The 25,724-nt window shown below is 39.1% G+C and overlaps 1 protein-coding gene across 4 annotated transcripts in view; it reads left to right on the top strand.

Moving 5' to 3' along the window:
* AASS (aminoadipate-semialdehyde synthase) overlaps positions 1-25,724 on the top strand; it is a 72,639-nt gene that overhangs the window by 22,261 nt on the left and 24,654 nt on the right. For all 4 annotated transcript variants that reach the window (XM_073809875.1, XM_019924709.3, XM_033863186.2 and 1 more), the window contains exons 10-17: positions 880-1,002; positions 1,389-1,500; positions 17,300-17,359; positions 17,549-17,616; positions 20,041-20,162; positions 20,350-20,476; positions 23,296-23,406; positions 23,500-23,608. In XM_073809875.1, the coding sequence (XP_073665976.1) occupies positions 880-1,002; positions 1,389-1,500; positions 17,300-17,359; positions 17,549-17,616; positions 20,041-20,162; positions 20,350-20,476; positions 23,296-23,406; positions 23,500-23,608 (832 nt within the window). The remainder of the gene's footprint in view (positions 1-879; positions 1,003-1,388; positions 1,501-17,299; positions 17,360-17,548; positions 17,617-20,040; positions 20,163-20,349; positions 20,477-23,295; positions 23,407-23,499; positions 23,609-25,724) is intronic.

Genomic DNA, 25,724 nt, shown 5'->3' with positions numbered 1-25,724 from the left:
CTTCAAAAGGATTTCGAATCCTGGGCTGAGACTTTTGTTCATAATTCCAGAGATTTCTATGTAATAACACATAAAATGATGTATTACTAAGCGGGGTGGAGGTAGTGTAGTCGAACTTGCTAAGTTATTTAAAGTTGGCTGACTAGCTTAACTTTAGGCTGTTGTCAATGATTTCTCTAGGGAGGGTTTTTTTTTTCATTTTTATTGGAGTATAGTTGATTTACAATGTTGTGTTGTTTCTGCTGTACAGCAAAGTGAACCAGTTTTATATATATATATATATCTCCACTCTTTTTTATTTTTAATATTTATTTATTTAGGCTGCACTGAGTCTTAGTTGCGGCATGTGGACTTCTTAGTTGTGGCATGCATGCAGATCTAGTTCCCTGACCAGGGATTGATCCTGGGCCCCCTGCACTGGGAGTGTGGAGTCTTACCCACTGAGCCACCAGGGACTTCCCTATCCACTCTTTTTTAGATTCTTTTCCCATAGAGGCCATTACAGAGTATTGAGTAGGGTCCCCTCTGCTATACAATAGACCTTATTAGTTATCTATTTTATATATAGTAGTATGTATAAGGAGGGTTTTTTTTCTTTTACTTCTATCTCTTTTCCTTTCTTATCTTCCTCTATCCATCTCCTCTTCCTCTTTTTCTTTTTGCTTGGGGAGACTAAAACTCCTATTAGGAAGATTCTCTGTATCCCAAAAGAACAGTTTCCTGAACATGTGAGCTGTAGGAAAAAGAGCTAAGGAGCCTAGGAAATATTTAGCATCTACATTGAAAATTGTTCAAGCACCTTTCATTTTTACTCATTTTAAATTCTGTCGGAGACTTCAGAGATCCATGTTCACATCTAAGTATTGATGTTATTTACAGACTTGTGGCAATATGTGACATTTCAGCTGACACCGGAGGATCTATTGAGTTTATGACTGAGTGCACGACAATAGAGCATCCCTTCTGCATGTATGATGCAGATCAGCATATTATTCATGACAGGTGAGTCTGCTAAAGCTGTTAGATGGGGAGAGATACATAATAATGCATCATTTACTTCCTTTGATATACTACTCTAAAATACTCAATATTTCACGGCTTTATGAAGGCTATGCAAATTTCCAGAGATACGCTCAAGCATATTAAAAAATTTGGTAGAAAAACCACATTCAGATTTGAGCACTTAAATACACACACACACATACTACATTTCCATGGGTTGTGAAGAAGGGAAAAGTTTTATTTGAAAAGTCTTGTTTATTTTCCTATATACTGTGGTAGAAGATTACAAATGATTATGAAGTGTAAATAACGCAGTAGACATCTGCGAAAGTTAGCGCTTACACATAAATTTTGTCCATCCGAATAAAGCACGTTGCTTCTCCTAGCGTCGAAGGCTCTGGGATTCTGATGTGCTCCATTGACAATTTGCCGGCACAGCTTCCAATCGAATCTACCGAATACTTTGGAGACATGCTTTACCCTTATGTTGAAGAAATGGTAAGCGGACTGGTAGCAACACCTCTGTGGCTTTAAATAGGACTTTGAAGTGATCTTATGAATGTTCTGGTCTTCTGTGTCTAAGAAATCTGTTGTAAAATGAAATGCCAGCGCTTCCCCGAAGTACTTACTGACACTCTTATTTTTACATATTCTGCATAATTGTTTCATGGGAAATATGTAACTGCCTTCATGCTTAATTACAATTGCATTTGCCTCTCATTATGCATACTTTATTAAGAATGTTCCTGACATGTGAAATAAGATTTACTTTATTTTCACTTTTTTTCTGCTTTTCTAGGTCAATTCATATTTTGGGGCATTCTTACTATGCTGTGATTAATAGATTGGAAAAATCAGAAATACAGAAAATTTTGTTGGATTTTACTCACTCATGCTTGGTTAATTGACAGCCTATGTTCTGGTCATATATTATTAATATTATTTTTTAACATCTTTATTGGAGTATAATTGCTTTACAATGGTTTGTTAGTTTCTGCTGTATAACAAAGTGAATCAGCTATACATATACATATATCCCCATATCTCCTCCCTCTTGCATCTCCCTCCCACCCTCCCTATCCCACCCCTCTAGGTGGTCACAAAGCACCCAGATGATCTCCCTGTGCTATGCGGTTGCTTCCGACTAGCTATCTGTTTTACATTTGGTAGTGTATATATGTCCATTGCCACTCTCTCACTTCGTCCCAGCTTACTTTTCCCCCTCCGTGTGTCCTCAAGTCCATTCTCTACGTCTGCATCTTTATTCCTGTCCTGCACCTAGGCTCTTCAGAAACTTTTTTTTTTTTTTTTTTTTAAGATTCCACGTATATGTGTTAGCATACGATATTTGCTTTTCTCTTTCTGACTTACTTCACTCTGTATGACACACCCTAGGGACATCCACCTCAATACAAATAACTCAATTTCGTTTCTTTTTGTGGCTAATATTCCATTATATATATGTGCCACATCTTCTTTATCTCTTCATCTGTCGACGGACACTTAGGTTGCTTCCATGTCCTGGCTATTGTAAATAGAGCTACAGTGAACATTGTGGTACATGACTCTTTTTGAATTATGGTCTTCTCAGGGTATATGCCCAGCAGTGGGATTACTGGATTGTATGGAAGTTCTATTTTTAGTTTTTTAAGGAACCTCTACATACTGTTCTCCATAGTGGTTGTGTCAATTTACATTCCCACCAACAGTGCAAGAGGGTTCCCTTTTCTCCAAACCCTCTCCAGCATTTATTGTTTGTAGATTTTTTGATGATGGACATCCTGACTGGTGTGAGGTGGTACCTCATTGTAGTTTTGATTTGCATTTTTCTAGTGACTAGTGATGTTGAGCATCCTTTCATGTGTTTCTTGGCAATCTGTATATCTTTTTTGAAGAAATGTCTATTTAGGTCTTCTGCCCATTTTTGGATTGGGTTGTTTGTTTTTTTGATATCGAGCTGCATGAGCTGCTTGTAGATTTTGGAGATTAATCCTTTGTCAGTTGCTTTATTTGCAAATATTTTTTCTCATTCTGAGGGTTGTCTTTTCGTCTTGTTTATGGTTTCCTTTGCTAGGCAAAAGCTTTTAGGTTTTATGAGCTCCCATTTGTTTATTTTTGTTTTTATTTCCATTTCTCTAGGAGGTGGGTCAAAAAGGATCTTGCAGTGATTTATTTTTATTTATTTATTTATTTTTTTGCGGTACGCAGGCCTCTCACTGCTGCGGCCTCTCCCGCTGCGGAGCACAGGCTCCGGACACGCAGGCTCAGTGGCCATGGCTCACGGGCCCAGCAGCTCAGCGGCATGTGGGATCCTCCCGGACCGGGGCACAAACCCGCGTCCGCTGCATTGGCAGGCGGACCCCCAACCACTGCGCCACCAGGGAAGCCCTCTTGCGGTGATTTATGTCATTGAGTGTTCTACCTATGTTTTCCTCTAAGTTTTATAGTGTCTGGCCTTACATTTAGGTCTTTAATCCATTTTGAGTTTATTTTTGTGTGTGGCGTTAGGGAGTGTTCTAATTTCATTCTTTTACAAATAGCTGTCCAGTTTATCCAGCACCATTTATTGAAGAGGCTGTCTTTTCTCCCTTGTATATTCTTGCCTACTTTATCAAATATAAGGTGACCATATGTGCATGGGTTTATCTCTGGGCTTTCTATCCTGTTCCATTGATCTATATTTCTGTTTTTGTGCCAGTACCATACTGTCTTGATTACTGTAGCTTTGTAGTATAGTCTGAAGTCAGGGAGCCTGATTCCTCCAGCTCCGTTTTTTGTTCTCAAGATTGCTTTTGCTATTCGGGGTCTTTTGTGTTTCCATACAAATTGTGAAATTTTTTATTCTAGTTCTGTGAAAAATGCCATTGGTAGTTTGATAAGGATTGCATTGAATCTGTAGATTGCTTTGGGTAGTATAGTCATTTTCACAATGTTGGTTCTTCCAATACAAGAGCATGGTATATCTCTCTGTTTGTATCATCTTTAATTTCCTTCATCAGTATCTTATAGTTTTCTGCATACAGGTCTTTTGTATCCTTACATAGGTTTATTCCTAGGTATTTTATTCTTTTTGTTGCAGTGGTAAATGGGAGTGTTTACTTAATTTCTCTTTCTGATTTTTCATCATTAGTGTATAGGAATGCCAGAGATTTCTGTGCATTAATTTTGTATCCTGCTACTTTACCAAATTCATTGATTAGCTCTAGTAGTTTTCTGGTAGCATCTTTAGGATTCTCTATGTATAGTATCATGTCATCTGCAGTGACAGTTTTACTTGTTCTTTTCTGATTTGGATTCCTTTTATTTCTTTTTCTTCTCTGATTGCTGTGGCTAAAACTTCCAAAACTATGTTGAATAATAGTGGTGAGAGTGGACAACCTTGTCTTGCTCCTGATCTTAGTGGAAATGGTTTCAGTTTTTCACCATTGAGGACGATGTTGGCTGTGGGGTTGTTATATATGGCCTTTATTATGTTGAGGTAAGTTCCCTCTATGCCTACTTTCTGGAGAGTTTTTATCATAAATGGCTGTTGAATTCTGTCAAAAGCTTTCTGTAACTATTGAGATTATCATATGGTTTCTATCCTTCAATTTGGTATTATGGTGTATCACATTGATTGATTTGCGTATATTGAAGAATCCTTCCATTCCTGGGATAAATCCCACTTGATCATGGTGTATGATCCTTTTATTGTGCTGTTGGATTCTGTTTGCTAGTATTTTCTAGAGGATTTTTGCATCTATATTCATCAGTGATATTGGCCTGTAGTTTTCTTTCTTTGTGACATCTTTGGTTTTGGTATCAGGGTGATGGTGGCCTCATAGAATAAGTTTGGGAGTGTCTCTCCCTCTGCTATATTTTGGAAGAGTTTGAGAAGGATAGGTGTTAGCTCTTCTCTAAATGTTTGATAGAATTCAAACATTTGAAGTCAAACATTTGATGGCTTTGAAGCCATCTGGTCCTGGGCTTTTGTTGGTTGGAAGATTTTTAATCACAGTCTCAATTTCAGTACTTGTGATTGGTCTGTTTATATTTTCTATTTCTTCCTGGTTCAGTCTCGGAAGGTTGTGCTTTTCTAAGAATTTGCCCATTTCTTCCAGGTTGTCCATTTTATTGGCATATTGTTGCTTGTAGTAATCTCTCATGATCCTTTGTATTTCTGCAGTGTCAGTTGTTACTTCTTTTTCATTTCTAACTCTGTTGATTTGAGTCTTCTCCCTTGTTTTGTTGATGAGTCTGGCTAATGTTTTATCAATTTTGTTTATCTTCTCAAAGAACCAGCTTTTAGTTTTATTGATCTTTGCTGTCGTATCCTTCATTTCTTTTTCAGTTATTTCTGATCTGATCTTTATTATTTTCCTTCTTCTAACTTTGGGATTTTTTTGTTCTTCTTTTTGTAATTGCTTTAGGTATAAGGTTAGGTTGTTTATTTGAGATGTTTCTTGTTTCTTGAGGTAGGATTGTATTGCTATAAACTTCCCTCTTATAACTGCTTTTGCTGCATCCCATTGGTTTGGGGTTGTTGTGTTTTCATTGTCATTTGTTTCTAGGTATTTTTTCATTTCCTCTTTGATTTCTTCAGTGATCTCTTGGTTATTAAGTAGTGTGTTGCTTAAGCTCCATGTGTTTGTATTTTTTACAGGTTTTTTTTCCTGTAATTGATATCTAGTCTCATAGCATTGTGGTCAGAAAACATACTTGATACGATTTCAATTTTCTTAAATTTACCAGGGCTTGATTTGTGACCCAAGATATGGTCTATCTGGAGAGTGTTCCATGAGCACTTGAGAAGAATATGTGTTCTGTTGTTTTTGGATGGAATGTCCTATAAATATCAGTTAAGTCCATGTCGTTTAATGTATCATTTAAAGCTTGTCTTTCCTTATTTATTTTAATTTTGGATGATCTGTCCATTGGTGAAAGTGGGGTGGTAAAGCCCCCTACTATGATTGTGTTACTGTCGATTTCCCCTTTCATGACTGTTAGCATTTTCCTTATGTATTGAGGTGCTCCTATGTTGGATACATAACTATTTACAGTTGTTATATCTTCTTCTTGGATTGATCCCTTGATCATTATGTAGTGTCCTTCTTTGTCTCTTCTAATAGTCTTTATTTTAAAGTCTATTTTGTCTGATATGAGAATTGCTACTCCAGCTTTCTTTTGGTTTCCATTTGCATGGAATATCTTTTTCCATCCCCTTACTTTCAGTCTGTATGTGTCCCTAGGTCTGAAGTGGGTCTCTTGTAGACAGCATACATATGGGTCTTGTTTTTATATCCATTCAGCAAGCCTGTGTCTTTTGGTTGAAGCATTTAATCCATTTACATTTAAAGTGATTATCAATATGTATGTTCCTATTACCATTTTCTTTATTGTTTTGGGTTTGTTTTTATAGGTTTTTTTCCTTGTCTTGTGTTTCCTTCTTAGAGAAATTCCTTTAGCATTTGCTGTAAAGCTGGTTTGGTGGTGCTTAATTCTCTTAGCTTTTACTTGTCTGTAAAGCTTTTAATTTCTCCATCGAATCTGAATGAGATCCTTGCTGAGTAGAGTAATTTGGTTGTAGGTTTTTCCCTTTTGTCACTTTAAATATGTCCTGCCACACCCTTCTGGCTTGCAGATTTTCTGCTGAGAAATCAGCTGTTAACCTTATGGGGATTCCCTTGTATGTTATTTGTTGCTTTTCCCTTGCTGCTTTTAATATTTTTTCTTTGTATTTAATTTTTGATAGTTTGATTAATATTTGTTTTTGTGTGTTCCTCCTTGGATTTATCCTGTATGGGACTCTCTGCGCTTCCTGGACTTGATTGACTATTTCTTTTCCCATATTAGGGAAGTTTTCAACTATAATCTCTTCAAATATTTTCTCAGACCCTTTCTTTTTCTCTTTTTCTTCTGGGACCCCTATAATTCAAATGTTGGTGCTTTTAATATTGTCCCAGAGGTCTCTGAGACTGTCCCCAATTCTTTTCATTCTTTTTCTTTTTTCTGCTCTGCAGAAAATCCTTTCCTGCTCTGCTCTTATCCTTTCTTCTGCCCCAGTTATTCTTCTATTGATTCCTTCTAGAGAATTTTTAATTTCATTTATTGTGTTGTTCATCATTGTTTGTTTGCTCTTTAGTTCTTCTAGGTCCTTGTTAAATGTTTCTTGTATTTTCTCCACTTGTTTCCCAAGATTTTGGATCATCTTTTCTATCATTACTCTGAATTCTTTTTCAGGTAGACTGCCTTTTTCCTCTTTATTTGTTTGGTTTGGTAGGTTTTTACCTTGCTCCCTCATATTTTGTGTATTTCTCTGTCTTCTCATTTTTCTTAACTTACTGTGTTTGGGGTCTCCTTTTTGCAGGCTGCAGGTTCGTAGTTCCCGTTGTTTTTGGTGTCTGCCCCCAGTTGGTAAGGTTGGTTCAGTGGTTTGTGTGAACTTCCTTGTGGAGGGGACTTTTGCTTGTGTTCTGGTGGATGAGGCTGGATCTTGTCTTTCTCGTGGGCAGGACTGCGTCTGGTGTGTCTTTTGGGGTGTCTGTGGACTTATTATGATTTTAGGTAGCGTCTCTGCTAATGGATGGGGTTGGGTTCCTGTCTTGCTAGTTGTTTGGCATAGGGTGTCCAGCACTGTAGCTTACTGGTCTTTGAGTGGAGCTGGGTCTTCACATTGAGATGGAGATCTCTGGGAGAGCTTTCATCGTTTGGTATTATGTGGGGTCTGAGGTCTCTGGTGGACCAATGTGCTGAACTCGGCTATCCCATCTAAGAGACTCAGGCCTGACACCCAGCCAGAGCACCAAGACCATGTTAGCCTCACGGCTCAGAAGAAAACGGAGAAAAAAAGAAAGAAAGAAAAAAAAATAAAATAAAGTTATTAAAAATATATATTATTAAAAATTAACAAAATAATTTTAAAAATAGAAAGAGGGCTTCCCTCGTGGTGCAGTGGTTAAGAATCTTCCTGCCAATGCCTGGGACACGGGTTCATGCCCTGGTCCGGGAAGATCCCACATGCCGCAGAGCAACTAAGCCTGTGTGCCACAACTACTGAGCCTGTGCTCTAGAGCCTGCGCACCACAACTACTGAAGCCCGCTTGCCTAGAGCCCGTGCTCAGCAGCCAGAGAAGCCACCGCAATGAGAAGCCTGCGCACTGCAATGAAGAGTAGCCCCCACTCGCCGCAACTAGAGAAGGCCCTCACGCAGTAACAAAGACCCAATGCACCCAAGAATAAAAATAAAATAAATTAAAAAAAAAATAAAAGAAAGAAAGCAGAGAGCATCCAAACCAATAAAGAAATCCACCAATGATAACTAACGGTAAATACTATACAAAACAAAAAAACCCCAAAAAAGTGGACATATAGAACCCTAGGTTAAATGGTAAATGCAAAGCTATACAGACAGAATCACACAAAGAATCATACACATACACACAAAAAGAGAAAAAGAAAAAAAATATATAAAAAGGAAGAGACTAACCAAATCAATAAACAAATCTAACAGTGATATTAAGCTCTAAATACTAAACTAAGATAAATATAAAACCAGAAACAAATTAGACACAGAAAGCAAACCCCAAGTCTAGAGTTGCTCCCGAAGTCCACCACCTCAATTTTGAGGCGATTCGTTGTCTATTCAGGTATTCCACAGGTGCAGGTACATCAAGTTGACTGTGGAGAGTCAATCTGCTGCTCCTGAGGCTGCTGAGAGACATTTCCCGTTCTCTTCTTTGTTCGCACAGCTCCTGGGGTTCAGCTTTGGGTTTGGCCCTGCCTCTGCGTGTAGGTCGCCCTCAGGTGTCTGTTCCCACCCAGATAGGACGGGTTAAAGGAGAAGCTGATTAGGGGGCTCTGGCTCACTCACCTGGGGGAAGGGAGGGGTACAGAATGAGGGGTGAGCCTCTGGTGGCAGAGACCGGCATGATGTTGCAACAGCCTGAGGCGTGCCGTGTGTTCTCCCGGGAAGTTGTCCCTGGATCATGGGACCCTGGCAGTGGCAGGCTGAGCTGCACAGCCTCCCGGGAGGGGAGGTGTGGACAGTGACCTGTGCTCGCACACAGGCTTCTTGGTGGCTGCAGCAGCAGCCTTAGCATCTCATGCCCGTCTCTGGTGTCTGCGCTGATAGCCGCGGCTTGCGCCCATCTCTGGAGCTCGTTGAGGCTGTGCTCTGAATCCCCTCTCCTTGCGCATCCCGAAACAATGGTCTTTTGTCTCTTAGGCAGTTCCAGACTTTTTCCCGGACTCCCTCCCGATTAGCTGTGGCTCACTAGCCCCCTTCAGGCTGTGTTCAGGCAGCCAACCCCAGTCCTCTCCCTGGGATCTGACCCCCGAAGCCCGAGCCTCAGCTCCCAGCCCCGCCCGCCCCGGCGGGTGAGCAGACAAGCCTCTCGGGCTGGTGAGTGCTGGTCGGCACCGATCCTCTGTGCGGGAATCTCTCCACTTTGCCCTCGGCACCCCTGTTGCTGCGCTCTCCTCCGTGGCTCCGAAGCTTCCCCCCTCTGCCACCCGCAGTCTCTGCCCGCGAAGGGCTTCCTAGTGTGTGGAAACTTTTCCTCCTTCACAGCTTCCTCCCCGAGGTGCAGGTCCCATCCCTATTCTTTTGTCTCTGTTTTTTCTTTTTTCTTTTGCCCTACCCAGGTAGGTGGGAAGTTTCTTGCCTTTTGGGAAGTCTGAGGTCTTCTGCCAGCGTTCAGTAGGTGTTCTGTAGGAGTCGTTCCACACGTAGATGTATTTTTGATGTATTTGTGGGGAGGCAGGTGATCTCCACGTCTTTCTCCTCTGCTGTCTTGAAGGTCCACTGGTCATGTATTATTTACTGTGATCAGCGATTGACTGCTGAAATACGGTGTTATCTAAATTCCATTTTCTTTTTCGGGAAAAGCTTTCTTATTTCAGTATTTATCCTAAGCATTTATACCCATCCTGCTTTATTTCTATTGCTTATGGCTGTCTGCCTCAGGCAATGGTTCCAAAGGTATGAAGAGTGGCTCTTGTCCTTTTCATCCATGGTTTCACTGAGGAGCTCTCATACTAAAATGGGGCAATAGGTAGTGTGGTATTAATAAGTGCAACTTCCAGCCCATTTTCTTCTTTTCTTTCACAAATTATTCTATTTTGACCCTTTGTTTTTCCTCCTGGAATATGTCAGCAGGGAGATGTAACAGGCTTTAGAAAATGATGGTGGCAGGCATTATCATGGTTGGAAACAATATTATATAGCACTTACTACGTTCCAGACAGTGTTCAAATTACTTTATATATTTTTATTTTTAAATACTCGTGATCACCCCTTCAGGTAGGTACCATTATCAACCCATTGTGCTGATTAGAAAACTGAGACACAAAGAAGTTAAGGCTGAGAAAGCTTGCTGATGCAGTACTGGATCTGCAGTGTGTCTGGAATTGGTGCTGAGGGATTAAAGTAGCCTGAGAAAGAGAGTATAAATGCCAGGTTTTACTGGAGACAATCACTTGCTTTATGGCCTTGAGCCGGGCAGTCACTTCCTTTCTGAGCCTCAGATGTTTCACCTGTAAAGTAAGGTGGTTTTAATATATAATCTTAATGGTCCCTCTAGTTCTAACATTCTGTAATTGTAAATGTTTAAGTGGTGAAAAGCATGTGTATATTTAAAAAGTAATAATAAATTTACCTAGATGTTTACTATTTTCAGTGATGTTCATTCATTTCCCTCTGGTATCCTTTCCCTGAAGAATCAATAACTTCCTTTAGCTCTTTACTTGAATTTTTATTTCAGATATTCTCTTTTAGTTCTAAACTTTCCATTTAGTACATTTTTTTCTCTTTCTCTCCTGAGAATTTCTATCTTTTTATTTATTACGAGTGTAGTTTCCTCTGTCACATGGAGCACAGCTGTAAAAGCCACTTTACAGTCTACCTCATATTTCCAAAATTCTGGGTAAACTTGGGCGTGACATATATTGATTGTCTTTTCCCTTGAGAATGGATCACGTCATAGTTTTCTCGTTTTCTTAAGCTGAATAGTTTTGGAGAACATCCTGGATGAGTTGAAGAGTCATGCTGTGGAGATTCTGGATTGCTACATTTCTCTGAAAAGTGTTGATTTTGTTTGGTTTATTAACTTGGCTAGACTTAAACTGAAAACTCTGTCTCACCTGAGACAGGTAGCTCAAGTTCAGCTCTTTCATCTTTATCTGGATTGCTTGTAATCTGACCTGCACATGCTCAGTCCTTCCAGACTTGGACCAGAGTTTACATGGAAGTTGGGCTTCACTTTATCTGAATCTGTCCTTTTTGGCATTTTCCAGTCACACTCCAGAGGCTGTGGTGCTGTGGGTTTTAGCCCTGTTTCCTCAGATCAGAAAGTCAGTGAGCTTGCTTGCAGGTTTTTAGCTCTTCACACCACGTGGCCCCTCCTCAGGGCAATGCCAAGAGAACAGCAAGCTCAACTACGGCACTGCTGATTTCTTCCGAGTTTTGACACTCTCCCCAGACCGCCTGCTATTCTTCATTCTCTGAAGCCCTCACGTAGTTAGTTTTGTTTGTATTCTGTCCAGAGTTTATCGTTGTTATGCGTAGAAGGGATGGTCTGTTAGAGCTTAGTCCCTACCTAAAAGAGAACTCCCCAGTCATAATACATTAATTAAATCAGCTTGACTCCAGCAGAGCTTTGGAGTAGCTAAAAGAGCTATCGGTGAGCCTTTGGCTTTAATTCATCTTTTGAATCTTACAAGTATGCATTTCAGTGCAACTCTTACCTTATTAGGCCAAAATATGGAAAATGTTGCATGCTAATTTGCCTTTGTGAATGGATTTGACTGTTATTTCTTGAAATGTCTTTTGGTTTGGCTGCTCTAAAATCATTTACCATTCTAAGAAGCTGTTACTAGCCATTTGCAAGTCACAAATTATTATGTTTCAAAATTTCAATTACAAGTTTCTTTCTTTCTTTTTTTTAATTAATTAATTAATCTATTTATTTATTTATTTATGTCTGAGTTGGGTCTTTTGTTGCTGTGCGCGGGCTTTCTCTAGTTGCGGTGAGCAGGGGCTACTCTTCGTTGCGGTGCACGGGCTTCTCATTGCGGTGGCTTCTCTTGTTATGGAACACGGGATCTAGATGTGCAGGCTTCAGTAGTTGTGGCACGTGGGCTCAGTAGTTGTGGCTTACAGGCTCTAGAGCACAGGTTCAGTAGTTGTGGCCCGTGGGCTTCGTTACTCCACAGCATGTGGGATCTTCCCAGACCAGGGCTTGAACCCATGTGCCCTGCATTGGCAGGTGGATTCTTAACCACTGGGCCACCAGGGAAGCCCTACAAGTTTATTTCTTTTGAACCTTAGGTCACAGTTTTTCATTCCAATTTGTCCTTAATCAAAATTGCCATTCATTCAGTACGGTTGATCTCATACAGATGTTAGGAGAAAAGCAAGCCAATTCAATGAAATCCTTAGTAAAGTGTGTTTGAGGGTTAGCCCATGTAACTGATGAGGGATAAGTAAAATTTAAATAAAATTTTTCTTAAAGAAGAAAATATAATTTTTTTACATTATATAATAGCATAAAATATTAAAGTCTCACAGATAAGTGATCTGTAAGTATACAGCATGATAAATTATCACAAAGACACCCATGTGAACACTACATAGGTAAAAAAGAGAACAATGTTAACATCCCAGAAATCCCCTTGTGCCTCTCCCAGCACCGTTCCCACTCTCCTTCTGAAAGGTACCTATCATCTTGACTAAAAACTATGGATTAGTTTTGCCTTTTTGGGGAAAATTTTATTTTTTGAACATATTAATCCGAGTTTAAACTCACTTCTGATAATTACAGTGAACGTTTGGGTCTGTTTATGTTCTTTGTTTTACTTCTTCTTGGTTTTCAGTCAATTCTTATCACTTACTATGCCTGTTTGGTTTTGATTGAATGTTGGATATTGTGTCTATAAAATTTTAGAGATGATTGGAGGCTCTGGATTTTGTGTCTTTTTTTTCAGAGAAGATTTCCTTTGTTTCTGACAGGGGGATAGGCTAGGAAAAAAATCACCTCAATTGATGATTCAAAGGTGGGCTTTGGTCCTTTGGAAAACTGATGTTTTTCAATTTACCATTTATTTAGAATATAGTCTTTCAGGATCACAAATGAAAATCTGGCCTTTATTAGGATCCCCTTCAACAGAACTTAAGCTCCAGTTTTTGTCACCCTATTGTTTAAGGTCAGCCGAAAGCTCTTCTCAGTTTCTCTCTGCTCAGCGTCCCAGCCATTGCTTCCACATTGGTGACTACATCTAAGAACAGTGCTTCGATGTCTGTTGACAAAGCCAACTTCCCTAAGTTGTCACAGCTCCTTCCTTTTATATGTCACTAAGGTCTTCCAAACAGTGTGGTGGGATTGTCTTGGAGACATCTATCTCAGCCTATCTTTGAGCACTGGACATTTTTGAAAACTGATGAGTGTCTCTATGTAGTTTTAATACTATGTGTATCTGCTTACCACTAAAAAATTAAGTATATTTTCTGTATTCTTTTCTGATAATGGTATGGGAGCTATACTTAAAGTACCTCGGAGATATTGTGGGTTTAATTTCAGACCACTGCAGTAAAGTGAATATCACAATAAAGTGAGTCACACAAATTTTTTTGATTTCCCAGTGCATATACAAGTTATGTTTAAACTATACTGTAGTCTATTTAGTGTGCAATAGCATTAAGTCTAAATATTAACATACCTTAATTAAGAAATACAATATTGTATATCAGCTCTACTTCAATTAAAAAAATACTTTATTGCTAAAATATGTTAACCATCATCTGAGCCTTCAATGAGTCATTATCTTTTTGCAATAGTAACATTAAAGATCACTGATCACAGATCAGCTTAACAAAAATAATAATAATGAAAAATTTTGAAATATTGGGAGAGTTACCAAAATGTGACACAGAGACATGAAGTGAACAAATGCTTTTGGAATAATGGTACTGATAGACTTGCCCGACACAGGGTTGCCACAAACCTTCAATTTGTAAAAAAAAAAAAAAAAAAAAATCAGTACCTGTAAACCACAGTAAACTGAACACAATAGAACAAGGTATGCCGGTATATGCACTGTCCTATTTTCCACTGATTTTCCTTTTTGACTTGAGGTCCCTATGGACCCTGTAGCACTGCAGGGCACAAGATATCATTTTGAACCAATATGGAAGTTTTGTTTCAGTTGAGTTCAATAGATATTTCTTGTCTGTTGGAACAAGGCACACATATAAGTGAAGAGAATTAAAACACAGTTTCTGACCTATAGGAGTATGAGGTCCAGGAAGGGGATAAGATGAGTGTGCAACTCTGCCGTAAGATGGAATGTGACAGCCATCAGAAAGATGCCAATGATGTTGTGGAGGGAGAGGATCTGCCCTGTTGGGAAAGTCAGGGAAGGTGACATTTGAGCTGGCTCTTGGTAGATGTATAGGATCTGTTCATTTGCGTAGGTGTGGGAGGCATCCTGTGTGATGGAGACGGCAGCAAAGGTGGGAGTAATTTAATGTAAGCTTTCTGTGCGTTGTCTGGTCTGGTGGGGTTAAGGTAAATATGTTGGTTTTGTGTTAAAAGGGTCTTAACACCAGGATAAATAGCTTGAAATTAATTTAGAAAAGACTGATGAGGGACTTCCCTGGTGGCGCAGTGGTTAGGAATCTGCCTGCCAATGCAGGGGACACAAGTTCCAGCCCCCGTCCGGGAAGATCCCACATGTCGGGAAGCAACTAATCCTGTGGGCCACAACTACTGAGCCTGTGCTCTAGAGCCTGTGAGCCACAACTACTGAGCCCGCGTGCTACAACTACTGAGCCCGTGTGCCACAACTACTGAAGCCTGCACACCTAGAGCCCATGCTCCGCAACAAGAGAAGCCACCGCAATGAGAAACCCACGCACCGCAATGAAGAGTAGCCCCCACTTGCTGCAACTAGAGAAAGCCCGAGGGCAGCAACGAAGACCCAACACAGCCAAAAATAAATAAGTAAATAAAATAAATGGATTAAAAAAAAAAAAGAGTGATGAGCCTCAAAGGTGTTATATGTGGAAGTGACGAGACATACCACATGTTCCAGGAGGCTGTGCTTGCAGTTTTGTACTGGTCGAATTCTAGCAAGGGAGACAGTTAAATGCGGTAATCAAACAGCCTTTTGTTGTCTTTTATGTTTGCCTTTCTTTAGGTGGACTCAAGACAATTATTAGGGACTTCCCTGTTGGTCCAGTGGTTAAGTTCCGTGCTTCCACTGCAGGGGGCACGGGTTCTATCCCTGGTTGGGGAACTAAGATCCCGCATACCGTGTAGCATGGCCAAAAAAAAAAAAAAAAAACGAAATGAGGATTGGCATCTCTGAGGACTGCAGTTCAAGACAATTATTAGTTTCCTTGGGGAAGAAAAATCCATTGAACTTTAAGTAATTATTGCATGTATCCACTAAGGTATTTATTGAGTATTTACCATTTTATAATGTAGTAGGCATACAGCAAGATGCCAAGTGCAGTTCCTACTTTCCAGGTCTGCCTGGGGGCAGATTTTGGTAAAGGCTTTTCAGAGGAGGCAATTCTTCAGCTGCATCTTGGAGACCAAAGAGGAGGAGTTCCAGGTAGAGGAATAGCATGGGAAGCATCTACATGGTGTGGCACAGAGGCAGGTGAGGGTGTGATGCAGATACACAGCTCCACACTGTTAGCAGGACTGAAGTGTTGGGTGTGAGGCCAATGGGAGGGTTGAGGCAGGAGAGGCAGAGCCAGGCTGTAGAGGAGCCTGAGACTAACTTGAAGGCAACGGAAAGCTACTGAATTATTTTAAGTAGGCACAGGAGAAATAATCAGATTTGTGTTGTAGATTGGAGATAAATGGAGGAAAGAGGTGGGAAGTAGTTCCCATGGTCCCAGTAAGGCCTAAATAGAGCTGTGGAATTAAGAGATAAAGAGCAGAGAGAGAGTGAAAAGATACACAAGAGTTCAGCCGTTTAACCATATACCGAGTGAAATGCGAACTCATTTCATTGTCTACTTACTGATGGCTCCTGGCTTGTAGACAGGGTTGGTAGGTGGAGAAGTCAGCTTGAGAAGGAAATACTCCAAAGGTGCCTGGGAGAAACAAGCAGTGGGGAGACCCCAGGTGTGTCCATTTCATCAGTTTCCCAAAGAATGCCCTGGCTTTGCCATTATCCCAGCAATAGAGAGCCTAGGTGTCTTATGTTTTAGACACATGGAAGTAGTTTTATATTTATTTTAATACAGTAAACAGATACTGTCTTGCCAGCATCTGGTAGGTACATTTTACACTTTCGTAGTTGGATGAGTGCTCTGGACCTTAACCTATGGATAAAGAAGGAATGATCGTCGCATTGGCCATCAGAAGCAATCATACTGACTTGTATGACCTTTACCCTTTGGCAGTCTATTCAACGATTCTATACCTTGGAAGAAAAGAGGAGGACTGGGTTGCTGGGATGTTAATATGAGAGGTGTGGCCTTTGTTGTTGGCCATCTGACTCATTCTTGCAAGATAATGGGAAGAGTGTGAATGACTTTTTGAGTTTACTAGGTCAAGTCATTTTCCTTGACACTTTGGAAATGCTGATGTGCCTATAAACAGAACTAATATTGACCCGAGGGAGACTCTCTATTGTAGGGTTGGTGGCTCTTTTGTCTGCAAGACCCATTCTCTACTTCTAATAGAACAGCCTGAACTCTTTTTTTTTTTTTTTTTTTGCGGTACGCGGGCCTCTCACTGTTGTGGCCTCTCCCGTTGTGGAGCACAGGCTCCGGACGCGCAGGCTCAGCGGCCATGGCTCACGGGCCCAGCCGCTCCGCGGCATATGGGATCTTCCCGGACCGGGGCACGAACCCGCGTCCCCTGCATCGGCAGGCGGACTCTCAACAACTGCGCCACCAGGGAAGCCCCAGCCTGAACCTTTTGGGAAGGGGTAGAGTTCCTCAGAGGGAGGACTATGGTTATAAAGCATGTGATGGTATTTACCAGCACGCTCAACATGACACATTTAACTGGTGGGGAAGCATAAGTTATTTTGTGCTTCCAGTAAGCGAACATGATTAAATTTTGGTTTTAGAGTTGGAAATTGTACTGAAATAATTGTACTAAAATAATGTTTTAGGGGGGCAGAATTCATTGCTTATAGAAAACTTCTTTTACCAATTATCTATACAATTCAGTGATTTTCCAAAAACTGTTTTCTAAACTATTTTCTTTCCTTTGACTAATATTTTCATATGGATAAAATAGCAAGAAGCCTTCTTTGCAATGTCATTTCTCTCTTTCCAATCTCATTTCCTTTTCAGATATTATCAGACGCGACACAGCCTCTTGAGAGTCAGAATTTTTCTCCTGTGGTGCGAGATGTAAGTTATGAAAAGAATTTCTTTTCATGAATGTCTTTTTCCACCACTATCCTTGCTCCCCATTCTCCCCTTTCCTTTTTCTCTCCCTGTCTTTCTCTGTTACTCTCTGTTTTCTCTATTAGTCATGAGCCCATGTTTGTGGGACTAAATGTGGTGACTAAAGAAATGTCTTGTATCGTATATATTCAGGCAGTGATTACATCCAACGGCACATTGTCTAATAAGTATAAATATATCCAGAAACTCCGGGAGAGCAGGTAAGCATCATTCACATCCTCTTGTTTAATACATTTATTCTTATCATGGATCTCATGAGTCCTTTTTTTTAATGCTTCCATGTGAGTTCGTGATGCTAGGATTATGCAATATGTAAGTTTAAAAAAAGTCTGTAAATAATAGGAAATTCAAACGAAGTGACTGCCTAGAACCATTGTGAATTATTTTCCCTTCAACAGTAGTGTAGCATCGTTCTGGCTTTCTGTTATCCATGTAGAGTTGGGTGTAAGTAAGCAAAACTCCAAAAGCTCTGTCCTTGTTCCTTCTCCAGCATTTTGCATGTTGTAATGTCTCAGCTATTCTCTCAGAGGAAAATGAGCTTGCTAACCCTTTCTGTGGTGCTTTCAGGCTGATTTTTGGTTGAGGATTTGGACTCTCTTTTGTTTCGGATAATACTCGGAAAAGTGAGCTTTTGGTTAGAAATTAAGAAAAGTAGTGAAGAAAGAAAATCATGAGAGGTCAGTTTCCCCTGGGGATTCTTACTAGGAGGAAAGTGTCAGGAAGTAATGTGGCAAATCGACTGGAGAGAACAGTTCTCTTAGGAAGATACTTAGCTAAGACCCTGGTTTCTATAATAGGTTTTACTACTAAAAGTTTGGAAACATTGATATTTCTTTGGAATGTTCTGGTCTCCAACTGATTGCACTTGATCCGTGTTTATATCTGGTCTATTCACATTAAAAAAAAATAACCCATGCACTTAATTCTCAGGAGAAGCCAGAGTGGGAAAATTAAAAACAAACAAACAAACTGCCTGGTCTTCTTTCTCAGTTTTTCCACCTGTAAGAAGTAAATAAGAGATATGACCAGATCAAGTACTACTGTTACGCCTTTTCCAAATGTGTTTGTTAGCTTACAGTAATTTTTTGTGTGTCAGTGAAATATTCTGGCATGATACAAGAGTGTATAATTTGTTTTTTAAAAAAGCAACTAGTTCTGTAACTCCATAGGAGAGTGTCTCGTAGGGGAAACTGCACATATTTGTTTTTCATAGTTCTGTGTATCTTTGAATTGTCATCATCAGATGATCTCTTTCTTACATTACTAATCCAATGACGTGTCTACCATGACCAGTCGCTCTTTACACACTATATTTCACGTAGCGGCAGGTCTGCTGGCCCCAACTGCTAGGACTTCCTGCCCTCCTTCCCAGGTAGAACCTTGTGCCAAGAGACTGAAAATGAAGATTGCATTTTGGAAGGAAATTGGAGTTCTCTTGAATGCCTGCCTTGTTCTTTTGTTCTCTTCGTTCCTTAGCACAATGATTATTAACCTGGAGCGTTTTGGGGTTGCTGATGGGGTGGAGAGTATTAAAATCTAGGAGCGAGTTCTTAAATATGTATTTTGAACATTTTATTTTTTGGACATCAAAATAATGTGTTTCAATTACACAAACTACAGAAAGTGCTGTTAGAGAGGATCTGTAATAGTGTTTCTTTCTGGGAGGTGAAATGGGATGGGGGTGGAAGTTAAAGGAGTTGTCCCCTCATCAGTAATATGAGTTCTGGGGGTGAAGAGGGGGCAGGAACATTTTACATTTAAATTTATTTTTATTCACTTATAATTAATGAAATGAAGTGAAGTTAAATAAAGGTTAAGGTTTGAGAGACATCCTGTCCTAAAAGATTCCAGCAACAGAGCCTTCTGCTTAAGTCCCTGTCACCAAGCCATTCCATGGTTATCTGGGACTCTGATTCAAAAGACATTTAATGAGTATCTTCCATCTTTAAGGCAAAACACAGTGAGCAATAGTGAGTTTATAAAGACAGCTAAGACTCAGTCACTGTCTTGGAGGTCAGAGTTTGCAGGAAAGACAAAGAGTTAGCTGTCAGGAAGGCACAAATTCCAACAACAGAAAAATTCAAGAATTAGAGTTCTGCCTAGTGACTCATGTAGGTTTCTACGTTTAACCCATGGCGTTTGTGATGTCAAAATTATGGTTTTAACTGTTTTCAAGTGACCCTGAAGATAAATCACAAGACAGTGTCTAATATGATAATAATCTCCTCCTCAGATCGTTGTCTTCTTGGATTGTTGTGAGGAGTAAATAAGGTTCGATGTAAGGCCCCCAGCATGATTTTGAATCATGTCCCCCGGAAGGATAGAGTGTGACACCAAGTTACTCAGTTGTGAGTAGCCAGGTGCTGGGCCAGCATCTGCACCTCACTAGTGGTATAGGGAACTCATACACCTCAAAGATCTCAGGGTCTGTTGTTCATCATACAAGATCTAAAATAATGAAAAATGTTGGTATTGGGAACTCCTGTTGAGGTTCTTACTATAAGAAGTGTGGGAAAAAAATAATTGCTTCACAGTCTAAGTTTTAGTCTGGTTTGGGGACAGCAACATTTTGTTACTTGAAATGTTTCTTTGTTCAAATTCCCTCACCCCCCTTTTATTTATAGGGAACGTGTTCAGTCACTCTCAGCGAGCACCAAGAAAAAGGTCTTGGTTCTTGGATCTGGTTACGTATCTGAGCCGGTGTTGGAATACCTGTCGAGGGACGACAATATAGAAATAACAGTAGGTAAATAAGCCCCAATTTTTAAAGAAGAGGAAGTAAAATTGATTTCAAAACATGGCTACTCTGTGAATGTTAGATGACTATCTTGCTTCTAAACTTTGAAAAATTATTTTTGAAGATGTTAAAATGTGTTTTACTCTCTGACTAGTGGAAGGAAATCTAAAGATTGGATGTTTTAATTCTTGAATAGGCTCTGACATGGAGAATCAAATCGAACAGTTAGGCAAGAAATACAATATTAATCCTGTTAGCCTGTACGTTGGTAAACAAGAAGTGAAGTTGAACTCCTTGGTGGCAACGCAGGATCTTGTCATCAGGTTAGTAAATAGTAAGAAATGATCGCCATATATTTTGTTGTCGTTGCTGTTACTTCTCTTTCCTTATTTTCTATCCTCTCCACTCTTCTCTTCTCCCCTCCTCTCCCCTGTCCTCCCTTCCCCCTTCTCTCCTCTTCTCTTCTCTCAGTAAACTTTTACACTCACATGTGCCTCCAGGAAAGTGCACAAATCATAAGTTTGTAGTTCAAAGAATTTTCACAAAGTGAACACATGGTGTAACCATCATCCACATCAGAAACAGAATATAATAGTATCCAGGAAGTGCTCCTTGTGCCCCCTTTTATTACCAGCCCCATCCTTCAAGGGTAAGCACTGTCCTGGCTTCTAACATAGAGATTCGTTTCTGCCGGTTTTCAATTTGTACAGTCGGAATCTTTCAGTATGTCCTCATTTGTGGCTGCCTTCTTTCTTCAGCATTGTGATTGTCATTTGCGTTGTTGTCTGTAACTGTAGTTTATTCTCTTTACTGTGTAATATTCCATTACGTGAATATACTATTATTATCCATTTGACTGCTGATGAGTGTTTAGGTTGTTTCCAGAATTTGGCTATTATGAATAGTGCTGCCATGAACAATGTAGTGTTTGTCTGTTGGTTACCGTATACACACACTTCTGTTGGATTCACCTAGAAGTGGAAATGCTGGTCATGAGGCACTAACGACGTATTTGGGTGGCTATTTTTTCCTTTGGACTTATAAAGCTTAAATGAAAGTGAGTAGATTCTCTAGCCCTATGACCATTTTTAGCCTTAGCAGAGGAACATATCTTGAAATATATCATTCATTACTATCTAATACAACTGCAGATCTAACTCTAGATACAGGGCTACAAAATGAAGGCTAGATATTTCACTTTGAAAATACCAAAGCGATAAGAATAAGCCGTTTATTCTTAGAATATAATTTTTCCAAGATGGAAGGAAGAAAGTTAACCTGCTTTTTCATAATTAGATCACTTTCATAGTTAGATCAGATTCAAATGGTATCTTTGGAGGAAGTTCTGCAAGTTCTGTGCAAGTTCTGTGATTTCCTCCTTAAAAAAAGGGGGTGGGTGTTGGAAAACAGACGCAAAGAAAGGTAATTCTAAGTGGGAACTTTTGCATTAGCTCTTAATATAGGCTCACTTTGGACACTTAAAAACATTATTCAATTTATAAAAATTTAATGTGAATTAATTATTTTTTAGCAAAAGTTTATCAATAACCAATAGACCTTGTCTGTCAGGTTATAATTATGAAAGTAAGTCCTTCAAAATGTAATATTCTAGCCTACTGAATAAAACAAAGAGAATTTGTTTTGCCACACATAGGTACCTAAACATAACATTGTTTTTTGATTAAAAAAAGAAAAGAACATAACAAAACACATTTTGAACAAAATCAGAAGCAAAATATGACAAGATAATGGACACGATAATAATCTATTAACAGGTGTAAAATTTAGAATTCCACGACTTGGTGACCTGCAATAAGATTTAGCATGAGCAAAATCTGTTTTATATTTCATTTTTCTCAGTTGGTTGAATTTCTGTGGTGAATAGTGGAAATGATGTTAAACATTCCTGTAGTGTTTCTTACATAGCTTTTCATTTTTTAAGTTGGAGAAAGAATGTTTTGATGTAAACACAATGTTAGGGACTATCAAAGTAAAATGAGTGAAGAATATGTTTCACAAGAATTTTATAATATGTCAAATTCTCATGGTTTTATTTTGCAGTTCTGGTTTTTAACGATTTAATGCAAAGTAGGAATTGAGTTTGATAAATTACTTTGAAAATTAGATGTGTATTTATTTTGTGTATGTTTTCACAAGTGGCATTTCCAACTATTTGGGTTAATTATGTCCTCTTGAGTAGTTGCTATATTACATACACAATGAATTATGAACTCTAATCCCTTTGTGTAAAATAGGCACCATCAATGGAAGTTCTATCGTTCTAGTTCTCAGCATATTATTAGGTTAGTGCTGATAATGCCCAAATTTAAAAATATTAGATCTGGATAAAATTTTTATCAGACAGGTTTTCAACGTGGAGAATGCGACAAAAAATCCCCACTAACCTTTAAGATGATGCCACTGAACATTTTCTATTAATACTTTTCCAACTAAGAGTTTTGCAAGTATTTCATTCATTGGCTTTTAAAGGGCTACCACATTTAGTAATAATTATTTTTGATTAAAAAAGCCAAAAAGGGCTTCCCTGGTGGCATAGTGGTTGAGAGTCCGCCTGCCGATGCAGGGGACACGGGTTCGTGCCCCGGTCCGGGAAGATCCCACATGCCGCGGAGCAGCTAGGCCCGTGAGCCACAACTGCTGAGCCTGCGCGTCTGGAGCCTGTGCTCCGCAACAAGAGAGGCCGCGATAGTCAGAGGCCCGCGCACCGCGATGAAGAGTGGCCCCTGCTTGCCACAACTAGAGAAAGCCCTTGCACAGAAACGAAGACCCAGCACAGCAAATATAAATAAATAAATTACTAAACTCCTACCCCCAACATCTTCTTTAAATTCACAAATGGAAAAGTAAAGACTGTGAGTGGAGAATTACAATAGCTTCTTTGGTCCCCATATATGGTTTATGAAGGAGATGCAAGGAGGAAAAATAGAAAGGTTAAGTGAAGGTCATATTGTGGAGAGTTTTAAATATGATAACAGGATGAATTTATTCTGTAGTCTTCAAGGAGTCATTGATCATCTCTGAGAGAATAATCAGTGTGATATCTTCACTTTACTGCAGTTCAAGGTGCATTGGAGGGACGGTTGGCAAAGAAAGTTTCTGATTAGTTTCTCCTGTTTTTAAGCTTGTTGCCTTATGTATTGCATCCTCTTGTGGCCAAGGCATGCATCGCAAGCAAGGTTAACATGATCACTGCAAGCTACATCACCCCGGTGCTAAAAGAATTAGAAAAGAGGTAAGTTTCTGTAGGTTTTCAACAAAGTAGCTCCATGGAATTGTTCTTATTTTCTATCCAAATTTTCCTTCCTTCTCTTTCCACCTCTTTCAGTGTGGAAGATGCTGGCATCACAGTCATTGGCGAATTGGGATTGGACCCTGGTCTTGATCATATGTTGGCAATGGAAACGATAGATAAGGCCAAAGAAGTGGGAGCCACGGTGAGCCCAACTGACACCCAAAGGTCCATTTAGGAAAATATTAAGAGGCCCCAATTTTTGTGTACAGAAATACTCTTTCTATAATTCTGATTAAAGAAACTATTGTATTCTTTTTTTAAAGGTTATACTCCATTTATAATTATTTTTAAATGTTGGCTATATTCCCTGTGTTGGATATATTCCTTGTAGCTTATTTCATGCCTAATAGTTTGTACCTCTTAATCCTCTACCCCTCTTCCCTTCCCTCTCCCCATTGGTAATCACCAGTTTGTTCTCTGTATCTGCTTCTTTTTTACTGTATTTACTAGTTTGTTGTATTTTTTAGATCCCACATATAAGTGATATCATACAGTATTTGCCTTTCTCTGTCTGCTTATTTCACTTAGCATAGTACCCTACAAGTCCATCCATGTTGTTGCAAATGGAAAAATTTCATTCTTTTTTATGGCTGAATAGTATTCCATTGTATATATGTACCACATCTTCTTTATCCATTCATCTGTTAATGGACACTTAGGTTGCTTCCATATCTTGGCAATTGTAAATAATGCTGCTATGAACATTGCGGTGCATGTATCTTTTTGAATTAGTGTTTTTGTTTTTTTCAGATATATACCCAGGAGTGGGATTGCTGGGTCATGTGGTAGTTCTATTTTTAGTTTTTTGAGAAACCTCCGTGCTGTTTTTCACAGTGGCTGCACCAATTTACATTCCCACCAACAGTGTATGAAGGTTCCATTTTCTCCACATCCTCACCAACATTTGTTATTTGTGTTCTTATTGATGACAGCCACTCTGACAGGTGTGAGGTGATATCTCACTGTGGTTTTGATTTGCATTCCCCTGATGATTAACAATGTTGAGCATCTTTTCATGTGCCTGTTGGCCATCTGCATTTCTTCTTTGGAAAAATGTCTATTCAGGTCTTCTGCCCATTCTTTACTCAGGTTGTTTGTTTTTTTGATGTTAAGTTATATGGCTATTTATATGTATTTTTTTATATATATATATATATATATATATATATTTTTTTTTTTTTTTTTTTTTGCGGTACGTGGGATTCTCACTATTGTGGCCTCTCCCGTTGCGGAGCACAGGCTCCGGACGTGCAGGCTCAGCGGCCATGGCTCACGGGCCCAGCCGCTCCGCGGCATGTGGGATCCTCCCGGACCGGGGCACGAACCCGTGTCCCCTGCATCGGCAGGCGGACTCTCAACCAATGCGCCACCAGGGAAGCCCTTATATTTTGAATATTAACCCCTTATCAGTCATATCATTTGCAAATATTTTCTCCCTTTCAGTAGATTGTCTTTTTGCTTTGTGGATAGTTTCCTTTGCTGTGCAAAAGCTTTTAAGTTTAATTAGGTCCCGTTTGTTTATTTTTGCTTTTATTTCCTTTGCTTTGGGAGACAGATCCAAAAAAACATTGCTGCAATTTGTGTCAGAGTGTTCTGCCTATGTTTTCCTTTAGGAGTTTCATGGTTTCTGGTGTTACATTTAGGGTCTTTAGTCTATTTTGAGAAGAAACTGCTATATTCTAACTCATACTTTGACTAGAAATTTCAAGTAAAATTTTGAAACTGCAGAAATATTTGTATGGTAAAAAAAAAGTCCAAGCTTTAACAATAGATTTTTAGAGAAATAGATGCTACTATAATATATATTTTGGTTTGATAAAAGATTTTAGACTGCTTTGGAGATTCTATAATAAGGTTTGACTTTTAAAAGTGGGAAAAATTCTTTATAATATTATCAACCTGTTGGTATATAAAGTATCTTTTACACATAAGAAAGAACTATTGGACATGAAAATGTGATGACTCAGATTAAACCTAACCTAACATAATATATATATAACCTAAAACAGGTTATATATATTTTATATAATATATATACACACACATATGTAATATATATAATCAAATATAGAATCAAATTAATTAAATTATATATCATATCAATTAATAATATTTATATTAATTACATATTAATTAATACTAATAATTATACATATATAATCAAATTATAATGAAGTATATAATTTGAATTAAAAGTCAGGAGGCACTGACCAAGCAGAATTGAACTAATGGTTGGATTTTTAACGGAGCAAAATGTT

This window comes from Tursiops truncatus, chromosome 9, assembly GCF_011762595.2.
Source record: "Tursiops truncatus isolate mTurTru1 chromosome 9, mTurTru1.mat.Y, whole genome shotgun sequence".
NCBI lineage: Eukaryota > Metazoa > Chordata > Mammalia > Artiodactyla > Delphinidae > Tursiops > Tursiops truncatus.
Note: the sequence above shows the minus strand (reverse complement) of the source record. Positions and strands in the feature narration are given on the sequence as shown.